At 34.5% G+C, this 13,331-nt stretch overlaps 1 protein-coding gene across 2 annotated transcripts in view; it reads right to left on the bottom strand.

Moving 5' to 3' along the window:
* Nucleotides 1-13,331, bottom strand: part of SECISBP2L (SECIS binding protein 2 like) — a 50,108-nt gene that overhangs the window by 22,403 nt on the left and 14,374 nt on the right. For both annotated transcript variants that reach the window (XM_019730681.3, XM_019730682.3), the window contains exons 5-11: nt 11,445-11,674; nt 11,084-11,108; nt 10,618-10,733; nt 5,104-5,238; nt 3,051-3,131; nt 2,374-2,541; nt 2,091-2,232 (exon numbers count right to left, since the gene is read on the bottom strand). In XM_019730681.3, coding sequence (XP_019586240.3) covers nt 2,091-2,232; nt 2,374-2,541; nt 3,051-3,131; nt 5,104-5,238; nt 10,618-10,733; nt 11,084-11,108; nt 11,445-11,674 — 897 coding nt within the window. The remainder of the gene's footprint in view (nt 1-2,090; nt 2,233-2,373; nt 2,542-3,050; nt 3,132-5,103; nt 5,239-10,617; nt 10,734-11,083; nt 11,109-11,444; nt 11,675-13,331) is intronic.

The raw sequence follows: 13,331 nt of genomic DNA on the forward strand, positions 1-13,331 counted from the left end.
GAGTCTGTTCTTCCCAGCAAAATTCTCCCATGACCCTCATTTTGTTAGGCATCACCATCGCCCTCACAACCACAGTCCTGCAAGCCAGTGAGTTCAGTCATCTTTGATCTGTTTCCACATTTCATCAGTAAACAAAAACCAAAACCAAAAAAAAAAAAAAACAACCCTACCAATTCCTTACAATCCTTTCGCATTTCTATCATCTCATCCTTGTTGGACTTGCTAAGGAAGTTGGTTTCTTTGTAATCAACATTTTCCAATTTAAACACGGATGCTAGGCTACAAGTTAATCTCATTTCTATCAGCCTAGAATCCTACCCCCCTTCAAAGCCCAGTCCAAATGCTATCATATATGAAGTCATTTGTAACATTCTCCCCATACCTCCCTGTTGATATAAATCACTCTCTCTTCTACAAGTTCATAAAACTTTGCTGGTATCTTTCCTAAGGCACTGCTTTTTATTAGTTATTTGTGTGCAACTTTTTCTGTGACTAGAATATAAACTTCTTTCCACAGGTATATCTTAATCATTATCTGTAATTCCACAGTTCCTGACATCATGCTTTGCATGTAGATATTTATAATTGTATCTATTAACACTTGCTAAATGAATCAAACTTGTAACAATAAGTCATTTGAAGTATCACAGATTAATAATCTCTTCTCCATAATAATTAACATTTATTGCACGATTATAACTCTGATACTCTTCTAAGCACTTTACATGTATCATCTCATTTATTCAAAACAATCCTGAAGCAGATACTATCATTACTTCCATTTTAATGTGAGGAAATTGAAGCACAGGAAGGTTTAATGACTTGCCAAGGAAACAGATGAAAGAACAGGATTCAAACTCCAGTCCCTGCTTGTAGCCATTAGGCCACACCACGTCCCGAGCACTGCTCAGCCCCATTCCCCGCAGTCCTTTACTTAGTGAGGGCTCTCCCCAGCTCAACAACATGCAACTCGAAAGCTTAGTATGCATTCAGTATTATGTTTACTAATAGTTACTCAAAGCTAAGTTTCAAACTGGATGGATTACTGCCCATAGATTTTAAACATTTTGCCCATAGTATTAAAGTCATACAGTTATCTTTTCATCTAAAAATAGACCCTTTACAAAGAAACAGAAAATTAAATTTTGCCTCTCAACATCAGTGTGTTTTGGTTGGGTGCCTTTACCGTCCCTTTATTTTATTCCTCATCGTCTAAAACATAGACTATCAAAGAAATGAGGGACCACATCAGAGCTGCTGAGCTCTAAATTTGACAAGGTTTGCTAAAATATAAATTAGTGTTTCAGTAGAAAGCCAGATCATGCTCTCCCTCTCTTTCCCTCTCCCTCCTTCCCTCCCTCTTTCTCTCTCACTCAAATAAACACACACACACACACACACACACACACACACACACACACACAATTTGATCAAAACTCCCATGTTTCCCATTTGGTTTTAAACTGGGTAATTTGATAGTTATAGAGCCAAATTACTTATGATTCTTATTTCAACCTTTGAAGAAAAAAAATTGATTGGTTCAAAATGTACATCAACTGACAATGGAACACAGACCTGAGGACCTGAGGAAACAAACTATACTGGTATCTGAGGAAAGAGAGTTTCAGGAAAAGGAAATAGCAAGCACAGAGACACAGCTAGGAGCACGCTGGGTGCGTGTGGGGACAGTGAGGGGGCTAAGATGGCCGCAGAGTATGTGCCAGGAGAGGATGGTGATGAGGGCAAAAAGGTAACAGGATCAGCTAAGATATGGCCCTAGCAGGACTCTGGCTTTACTCCAAGTGAGACGAAAAGTTACTGCAGAGTTCTGAGCAGTGGAGTGATATAATCCAGCTTATATTTCAAAAGATCACTCCTTGTAAAACAGACTGGGCTTAGGGAGAAAGAAAGGTAGGGGATAGTTAGGAGGCTACTACATACAGTGTAGTACAATATGGGGCTACTAGGGTAGCAGGAAAGGAGCTGGTGAATACACTCTGGAGTTTTTTAGATTTATATAATTTAGACTAATAATATCCAAAATATATTACCAAAGCCAAATAGCAAATTGCTCAGACTAACGATATCACCTGTATATGACAGAGGTCTGGTATTAGTTATTTGCCGTGCTTTCATGGCTTGTTGTTGTTTTTCCAGAGCTGCTAACATGTCCCCCAAATCTAGCTGCACAGGTGTTTTATTCTTTTTTCCAGCTGCCTTTGATAAAGCTTCCTACAAGGTAAATAAGAAAACATTTATTTTTTGTTTTAGTATGTAAGTGTGGCAATTTAAGATGATTGTATTTGTCACTCCTATCCATCCCCCCAAACCTACCAAATAAATGATTACATTTGTTCACAAAAAGCAATATACCTGTAATTTCTTTTGCTCCATACTTATTTCTGAATATTCTTGAGCTGTGGCAAGGGCTGCTGCTAAAGCTTTCTTCTTCTGACTTTTTGCACGTTTAGGAACTGAGGTTGTAATAGGAATTGGAGTCTGAACTATATTGATTGGTGAGTTTTCAGGTAAATCATCCAACTATGATAACCAGAGAAAAACATCTGTCAGTGATTCCATGAAAATCTAATCGTAAGGAAAGATAATCCAGAATGTGGGATGTTATACAGTATAACTGGACTAGACTCTTCAAAGAATTCAGTGTCATAAAGAACAGGGTGAGACAGTGGGGGAAATAATAGACAAAACAGCGTAATGCAAAAGGTGATGTTTGTCTGCACCTCAGACTGAAAACAAAATAAAATAACTCCAAAGTAAAGTTTTGCAACAACTGGGGAAGTGTTAGTATGGACTGTATATTGTACGATGTCATTTAATTAATGGTATTTTCTTGTCTGTCATGAAACTATGGATTTCATAGGAGAGTATCGCTGTTCTGGCTATGTTGAAAAGAAAACAAACTACTAAATGCACCATTTCTTCTATACTATTCTGCCCTGTGTCTTTATACATACCTATCATATTGCTTTTCAACAGCCATAGTTCAAAAGATGTTTAAATATTTTGCTTATCTTTTTAAAGTCACTTACTACTTTTGAAGAAAGTTTCTGTTGAATATTCTCTTCTTTAGCATTTCCATTCTCATTTAGTTCTCGAAACCCATCTTCATCCTGAAACAGTTTCACATTTTAAGTAAAAACATAGTTCAAAGAAATAAACTCTTAAAAACTTTTTATAATGCTCAAGAGTAATGAAATACGGGGGCATTAATTTTTTTAGTTCTAATATTAAACTATTTAAAGTTAGACTTCAAAAGGAAATCTCATTCTCACATGCTAAAACGTTGCTAATTTAATTGTTCAAGGATGGGGGCATAGCAACACATACCCACCCTTTTGATTTCTGCATCCCTGTTCAATTTTTATTAATAAATTCTACCCTAATAGAAAAGAAATTTAAAAAGGATATTATCACATTTCAGATAATCTGGAAAACATTTTAAACAGATGGCATAATATGAATTTCATTAATATAGTCCATCTTGCATTACTACACACACCTGTCAATAGGTTAAAAGTTAAAAAATAAAAATTAAAGGGGCAGCCGGATGGCTCAGTTGGTTAGAGAGCGAGCTCTGAACAACACAGTTGCTGGTTCGATTCCCACATGGGCCAGTGAGCTGCGCCCTCCACAACTAGACTGAAGGACAATGACTTGGAGCTGATGGGCCCTGGAGAAACACACTGTTCCCCAATATAAAAAATAAGTAAGTAAGTAAGTAAGTAAATAAATAAATAAATAAATAAATAAATAAAAATTTTCCTATTCAAAGTAAGTTCTTAACCAATATCTTCCTTTACATTGAAAATTATATCTAATATCTTTAACTAAATGTTAGTATGGAACCAATAATATGCTTAAGTGCAAATAACAAATCTGCCACACGTATTGTTCCTGATAGAATAATTGAGATGCACTGTCAAGTCTTTTAGGTCAATTACTAAGCGTATCTAATATAATGTTCATCTCTAGCCTCTGGGCTCAAATGTGTTTTCCAGTTTAATCTCCATCTACTAACGTAACCCTGTTTCCCCGAAAATAAGACGTACCAGGACAATCGGCTCTAATGTCTTTTGGAGCAAAACTTAATATAAGACCCGGTGCCACGCCACGCCACACCATGCTATATTATATTCTATTATGTAAGACCCGGTCTTATATTATAGTAAAATAAAACCGGGTCTTATATTAATTTTTCCTCCAAAAGACACATTAGAGCTGATTGTGCAGCTAGGTCTTCTTTTGGGGGAAACATGGTATTTTATGAAACTATTATCCAATAAAAGTGAGTTACTCAAGTGAGGTACCTGGGATGCTGTTTACCATCTTGACACAACCAAATCCTACTCATTCTTTAAAATCTATTCCAAATGTTATCCCTATGCTGCCCAAAATCCAAAGGGATTTGTTTCTCCTTTCAACTCCAAACACTCAATCAAGTATTTAGGCGCGTCCACGTCCATATTAGTCCTCTACACAGCAACTTCCCTAAGGAGAGTATGTTTATTCACCTTAATGTATCGTTCAGAGCACCTTATTTTCCACATATAAATAGATCCCAAACAAGAGGCAGTTAGATGAATAAACAATAGAAACACTGCAATTAGAATATAAACTTGCCTGCCTGTTAGAGAAAGTAAAATGAACTTTTTTCTTCCTTCTCCAAGACTCCCCTGGCTAGCAACTGAAATTAACAAGACTGAACTACTCAAACATGAAAAACTTAACAAACAGACTGAACAATAGAAAGAAAAATTACAGAGAAAGTTTTACACTAGGTGAAATATACATAAACTACGTATACATAAAATATACGTACTAGGTGAAATATATGTTACTACTTGATACAAGTTACCTCAAAATGATACTCATGACAAAATTTATAAAAGTGAAATTAATGAAGTTAATGTTAGATTAACTATAGATAACCAAGACAAAAATGAGTCAATACTTCCAAGTAATTTATAATCTAATTATAGTCACATGTTAAAACATAAAAAGTACTTACCATAATGTAAGAAAATTAGTATCTTAATGGGAACATTTGCTATAACAGTTTACAAAAAGAGTTTGAAAAAATACCTCCAAATATAAAGACTCAGAATTTGGGTCGCCTCTGTGAGACTGACTGGGGTTTAAATGCTTATTATCTTGTCTCTTTTGCAAATTCTGTCTTCTTTCTGAGGAAGTACTATGTCCTCGGTATCTGAATCCAACCTAAGTAAACCCCAGAGGGAAAAAAAAAACATGTCTTATTATTTTTAAGTAAATGTTTTATTGAAATAAAAACATACATACAGAAAAGTACAAAAGCATACAACTCAATGAATTTTCATAAAAGTGTATAATTTATCATAAAAGGTTAAAACTTTTGAGAAATATGGTCATTAAAAGGAATATATGAAAATGAGGTAATTAATGCACGTTACTTCCGCCCCCACCCTCACCCCATACATGAATTTATTTGTAACAGCTAAACACTGGAAACAACACAGATGTCCTTCACTGGGAAAACAGTTAAACCCACTGTGATACATCTATATACTATGAAACAGCAGTCAGCCACAAAAAGGAATAAACTATTGACACACCCAACAATCTGGATAAATCTCCAGAGAACCATGCAAGTGAAAGAAAGCCAATCCTAAAATGATTGTACGAGTTCATTTACACAACATTCTTGAAATGACAAAATTATAGCAAGGGGGAACATATCAGTAGATTCCAGGGGGATGAGGAGAGGCTGGTGGGGAAGGGTCAGGAAGGGAGTGTAGCTATAAAACGGCAACATGAGGATCCTTGTGGTGACAGATCTGTATCTTGACTGTATCAATGTCGGTATCTGAGCTGTGATGTTGTACTATAGTTTTCCAAGATGTAACTATTGGAAGAAACTGCACATTACCTTTGTATTAAACTATTGTTAAGTCTTTCAATATCTGCTGGTTTGTTCAAAAAAAAATTCCTAATAAAGACTAAAAATTAAAAATTTTGTTTCCAAGAAAACAAATGTAAGAGAATAAAATTTTCATTCAATCATATAAATTATTATTATCTTATGAAATTTATAAAATATTCAACTGTTCTAGGGGCAAGAAAAAACCAATTAAGCATTTTAAGAATCTTAAGACATTTCGAGTTTCCCCTCTTCAGTACACAATGCCGCTAATATGAAATTCCTCTTTTAACCAGGACACTTGGAAGACATGAAAAGTGTGATGTTTATTATCGGTTAGCCTAAAATTCTAACAATAAACAGAACTCGAAGCAGACCTAGATGGAAGGTGCTGGCTAGATGGAAGGCTTTGGACTATGAAATCAAAAATACGCACAACAAAGACTGGAACCACCTAGCAATTCCCACGCTAAGTAACTGCTCTAAAAAGACTTGTTGTTAAGAAACAGAATTTGTACTCTTTTGGGAAATAGGGTGCATGGCAGAACTAAAGGCCAAGAGGATAGTCACACAGCGAATTTAATTCTTCCTTAGAATATTCACTACAATTACTTGGCTACTTCCTATAACCTATAAGCACCTATTAAGCAATTAGATGACTTCCCAGATACCCAAGAATTTCTTGATTTTAAATATTTACCTCATTTTAAAATAGGCTCATGAATATGGATAGAGAGATGGACAGAAGAATACACGTGATGAAGCAAATTTTAGTAAAATGTTAGATAGCATCTAGCTGGTAGCTATATGAAAGTTCTCTGCAAAATTATTTCAACGTAATGTCTGTTTAGAAATGTTTGTAATAAAATATTTTTAAAATTGGCTCATAAAAAGCTATTACAGGGTGGTGAAACGAATGCAATGTATAATGTGTAGGTACTAAAAAAAAAACTTAATTCACATAAATTAACATGGAAATTATTACTAATAATTAAGCCCCAAGTTAGGGATGAATAAAAAGAGAATAATTCCTGAGTACAACTCTTCATTATTTCAAAAATGCAAACCTGCCCTTCAACCAGTATGATAATTACATAAAAAATTAAGCCCTGTTGTAAACCAGTTAATATATAAATATTAATGTTGTCACAAACACTAAAACAATTTGTTTAAAAAAAAACAAGTGCAACTTGATTCTTACACTTGGAGATATAAAGCTCCAATTGAAATTTTTTAAATTTAAAATCACCAAACAAATGGTCCCAACAAAGTTCATGAGGACCAAACACAAAAGTATTTCAATTATCTCCTGGAATATATAACCTCGTTTTTTTTCAGTTCTAAGAAAGAGTTTTGTTGCTGGAAAGTGGGTATACAGAACAAAAGCAGAGAAACCACAGCTTCAAATATATATTAAGATTCTTCAAGGACTAGCGCAAAATTAATACTGAAACATCAAAGTTTTCATACCCCATATATGTAACAAAAAAATATCAGGAACTGACGTACGAGAAATATGTACAAATTTATTTTCAGAAAACTATGCAACACTTCTGAAGAACACAAAAAAATGACTCAAAAAAAGGAAGACATACTATTTTATGCATAGAAGGATGCCACACATCATAAAGGTAATTCTTTCTCCCTAAGTTGATAGATTAATGACCAATGGAACAAAACAGAAGGTCCAGAAATAGATTTCAATAAATATGGGAATTAATTTAATAGGTGACAAGGGTGGTTATCTCAAATCAGTAAAGAGATGGATTTTTCAATAAATGGTGCTGGGAGATTTGGGTAGCCACCTGGAAAATACAAAGTAGGATCCATTATCTCACACCATCCACCAAGACAAACTCCAAACAGAATAAATATTTAAATGTAAAAAACCAACAGCATAAACACACTAGAGGAAAACAGGCAAATTCCTTTATAACCCTGGAGTAGGGACAAGGCTTTTCTAACTGCAATTTAAAACACAGAGCCATTTTAAAAAGCAACAACAAAGTCAAGGATATAATATATATCCTTATAAAAATAAACTTCTTAATGGCATTTAAAACATAAACTTATGCATGGCAATAACAATGAGCAAAATCAAAACTTAAAATAAAAACCTAGAAAATATTTGCAACTGACATTACAAACTAAAGTTCCTAGAAATTTTAAATATTTCATAAGAACTTGAATTAAAAGATTTTAAAATGTATAAAAGAGAGATCAAGACACAAAAAGTGAGCAAAGGATATAACTGGACAAATTCACAGAAAAACACAAATGGCCCTTAAGCACATGGAAAGATGCTCAACTACATTAATACACATTTTTAACCTAATTGGCACAAATCCAAAATCCTGAAACCACATGATTTCTTAGGATATGTAAATATGCACTCTCCACATTATTGTTGAGAACGTAAAATGGTACAATCTGATGATATTTACCACATAACACGACTTTACCTTTTCACCCCAGCAGTCCCTTATCTACGAGTTTATTCTACTGCTATACAGACACACATTTCTAAATGACAATGCAGCATGTCTAAACAGCAAGTTTTCAAACAACTAAGTGTCCATCAATAGAACTACAGCGATCAATAATGATACATCCATATACACTAGGCATTGTTTTTTGAAAACGTATAGAAACTCTCTACGTAATAATATGAAAATGTCTCCAAGGAATACTGGATGATGAAAGCATAGCACATAGCACAGAACGGAGCGAATAAAAAATAAGATACATACTTGTATGTACTTGTAATTACATAAAGAAACTCTGGAAAGAAACTCTGGGAAAATACACAGTAAACTAATTAAAATGAAACATATATAGGGGACAGATACAGGGAAGAGGGGAAGACAAGAGGAGACGGGTGAAAATGAGATTTTGTATAACCTTTATTTTTCAACCTATTCACAAAGCAAAACCATTTATAAAAACTTAAGTTTTAGATTATGTCAATCATTTAAAATTAAAGCTTTATTGGGTATAGAAAGAATCTGCTTTTCAAATGTTAAAATACTCATAAAAATATTAAAAATCACTGCATGGTACAGTAGTTAAAATAGCATGGTGCAGCTGCAAATTTCTGATACATGGAACAAAACAGCCTAGAAATAGCAAATGACGAAAAGGGCTGCACAAATCAGAGAAAAGAATGGATTACAATGTTAGGACAACTGGTTAACTACTTTGAAAATCTACATCATTATGTTGTACCATGCATCAAATCACTCTCAGATGAAATTCTGGAAACATTATGCTATAAAAAAGCAGAAAATACAAGTGAATATTTCATTACTAAAAGACTTTTTAAGCCTAAAAATAATCAGAAATTGCAAAAGGGGGAATTATTTTGACTTAAAATAAAAAGATTCTGCATGTCAAAAATCAAACAAACACAAGCTTAAGAAAAGTACAAGAAAACATCAGAAGCAGGAAAGAAAACAAACACATTGTTCAACATCTTGCTCCAGTTCTTTTGGAGTGAAGAGAGATACAAAATAAACAAACCTTAACATACTCATACTACACGTATCTTCATAATTTTCTTTTTTGTTGTTCTTTCCCCATTTCTTACCAGTTTTGAGGTAGAGAGAAGATGTTTTTCCCTATCAGTAGTATTTCCTCTCCAATGGGCTACTGATATCAAAAGCAATAGTAGCAAGGCTGCAAAGTTGGCAGTTCTAATAGAATTTCAACAAAATTTTAGCACTTAACTAAACATTGTGTAGATTTTGTTTATCTAATCTATTTAAACAATTCTTGTTTTAGCTCTTTTGTTTTTAATCAAATAAAGCTAGACTGTCTCACAAGCCTGCCACAAACAATTACTCATTTTTGCAATAACCATAGGGAAGAGGGCGTTATTCTGCTTGTTTCCCTGACACCCTAATTAATGTTAGGGCACATCTGAAATACTTCATTTTAGGGAGACAAAGGAACTGGCAAGTATTTGGTCTACATAAACCATTAGTAACTTACTCTAATTTCAGTTCATCCACAGATCTAGTCATATAACTTTATTCCTTAAGGAACCCAGGAAGTCTATCTAAAAGAGGAAAAGGAAAGATACTGACCAATGAAAAAGTCCTGATTTCACAGACAACCAAATGCAGGAAGCCCGTGATTGGAGGCTTGTGGCAGTATGGAACTCGCTCTGCAGTACTACAGCTAGATCCTGCTCCCCAAGCCCAGGAAGCTGCCAGTCTGGCCACACTGTGGCAGGAGGCAGTCATCACTAAGGCATCACTAAGGCATCACTAAGGCTTGTGGTGTCTGCAGTCAAGTCACGTCACACGGACAAGGCTGCAGTCCACAAGTTCAAGAATCCATATTTAAGGCATTAAAACGCTTTAAAATTTTTTATATGGATAAGTTAGCAGGTGAACCAGGACTGGAGGGTATTCTGTTTTAAAATTATGAAATATCCAAACATATTTCTTAAATACAGAAAAGTAGAAAATGGTACAATATGCACCCATATATACACCACGTACTTTCAACATTTTTGCCATTTTGCTTCATTACTTAAATAGTAATTTTATTGGCTAAGCCATATTAAAGTTATATATTTTATTTTTAAATAATTCAATATGCATCTCTAAAAAAGGACACTGCCCTCTAAAACCACTATACCATTTACAATAATCCATCTCACACTAATCAAATTTCTCCAACCTAATTCAAATTACCTGTGAGTTATTTCTTTGTTCAGTCTGCCTTCCACCTCTAGAAAATGTCTGACTTTTTTCCATCCAAGGTTTTTTCTGAGTTGCTTGGCAAGTTACATTGGACCAATTTACACCACCTGTAACAAATGAGATTTAAAAATATGATTTACTTATAAAGGATGCCAAAACCTAAACTACCCCCTAAATTCATATACTGAAATTCAGTCACTATAAACGTAATAGTGGAAATTTTTCTATAAACTTTAAGTGATAGTCTAGTTGTTAGTAATATAAGTATCATTTGCAGAATACCTCTGGCTGGCATTTTCTCAATTTTATCCGCAAAATTATACTTTCAAATTAACTTGAATCTCTCTGGAAGAGTTCTAATTTTTATGCAGCATCAACAAACTTCATGCTTAAAAGCAAAACTTTGACATGACAAAGAAGAAAGTATAGGAAAAACACTATGCAGAAAAATAAGTACCTGCACATATAGATGATTCCACATGCTAAAAATAGAAACAAAAAAGACAATTATTTTCCACTTAAGTTTCATAATGTTTCATTATCTAGTCTAGTGTGAAGCATGCTTATTACAATCTTAGAAGAAAATACTTCTTCATAAATGAATCTTTTTCATATTAATAAAATACACAAAAATGTTTGTAACCATCCTATTACCACAGGAATTGTTAATGAAAATAGATACTTAACACGTTGCGTACGGATCACGAGAATCTTCACGAGGGATTTAAACCCCGCCGTATGCAACGTGTTAAGCTTTAGCAGAGGACACAAGAATACTGACGTAGCTCACTGATCAAACAAAGCAATGTCACACATACATTCATGGTGCCAGAATCAGGATTTCGCAAAGCCCCTGCTGAGGGCTGGCTGGTGCCGTGTTTGGGACTGCAGTAACCACTATCGCTGTCAATGTCAGCTTCACTAGCCCCCTGCTCACTGGAGGATTCGGCAGTAGGGTGAGATGTTCTTCTCCTCCTGCCTTTGGACTTCCAGAGCATCGTGGCAGAGCTCTCAGAAAGAGACTTGTTAGCGATGTCGGACGGGAAATCTACAAGGCGAGCAAAGCGTGACAACTCTTTGTGAGGATCCAGTTGATAAATTCTTGTTACACTATCGTTGAGGTTGTAAGAAAATAAAGATAGCTAACATTGTAAATGGTGAAAAGTTTTTGAAAACATCATCAAAAGGTGAGCTATTCCTGACAAGTTGGTTTATAACATGTTTATTATGAAAAGTGAATAAGATACTAGCATATTAAAATATTAATATGTTAAAACTAAAATTACCCATTTGAGGACATCACTAATCCTTTGAAGTACACTGCCTGGCCCCTCGATGGCTGCATCCTCTTCCCCCCTTGGAGGTTACCTCTATTATGAATTCTGTGTTGTCAGTCCCTCACTTTAAAAAATAGATTTACCATGAATTTTTGTATTCCTAAAACACAGATCATGTAATTTTTAAATTTCAAGCTATAAAAATGAAATTATACTGTTCTTATTCTGCTGTGACTTGCTTCCCACCCCGCCTCCTCAACACTGGTTTTGAGATTCTGATACATGTGGCTGTAATTCATTAATGTCCCTGGAATCTAGACGGCCTGTGTATGACTACCATAACGTATTTACCCTTTGTACCACTGATGGCACTCTTGGATTGGTTTGGGGTTTTGCTGTTATGAAAAGCAATACTGCTGTAAACATTCTTATACAGACATTTATGAATGTATATGTGTATATGTGTTTCTCTAAGGTAAATATTGCTGGGTCTTAAGGAATACATACATTCAACTTTACTTGGTAATGCCAAATAATTTTCAAAGGTGGTTAAAACAGTCTACACTCCAACAGCAGGATAAAAATATCCCCACTGATTCACACATTCACCAAATACTGTCTTCTAGGCTATAATTTTTGCCAATTGTTGGGTATAAAAAGATGGCTCATTGTGAGTTTTAATTTGCATTTTCCTGCTTAATAATGAGATTGAGCATTTTTTCCTGATGCTTTTAGCCACTAATGTTTTCCCTTCTGTGAAATACTTTTTAATTTTACTTCTGGATTGTTTGGCTTCTGCCTATTTTTCTAATGAGTTATCTGTTTCTTATTTTTCTTTTTCACAAATTGTAATCACAAGACATTAAAAAACAAACAAACCTAACAATTTCCACCCAACCCAACAACTCATAAATTTTCTTTTTCCACGTTCCTGCCCATAATTTTTAGAAATCCTCAATATAATTTTGAGTTGTGCTATTTAATATTATGTATATGTTCTTCATAATTATAGTATAAGAAGGTTTTATATTATTCCACTGAGTGGATGTCCTGTACTTCTCTTGACTTGTCACCTGCTACTGGACCCTGGGAAGTTCTCTGTGTTTTTGTTGCACATCTTTAATCAAATAGCCCCTTTTCTTTCTAGGGAGAGATTCTATTTGGATACATTCACAGGAGTGAAGGGAAGATTCCAATAGTTCCACCAAATTGTTTCATCCCACCCCCCGCCCCCCACTGTGTCCCAGGGGCCCTGAGGACAGGTGAGATCATGTTCTTAGTGATTCATATGAATTCTTTATATGTTTGTCCTCATACTAATCTGTTGCCAGTTATATGCACGGTAAAAATCTTTTCCAAGTTTATAGCTTATTCTTTCATTCACTTTTGATAAGTAGAAATTCTGAATTTTAGAAACAGTTCCCTCCC

Source organism: Rhinolophus sinicus, chromosome 3 (assembly GCF_057876585.1).
Source record: "Rhinolophus sinicus isolate RSI-liver-muscle chromosome 3, RSI-T2T, whole genome shotgun sequence".
Classification (NCBI taxonomy): Eukaryota; Metazoa; Chordata; class Mammalia; order Chiroptera; family Rhinolophidae; genus Rhinolophus; species Rhinolophus sinicus.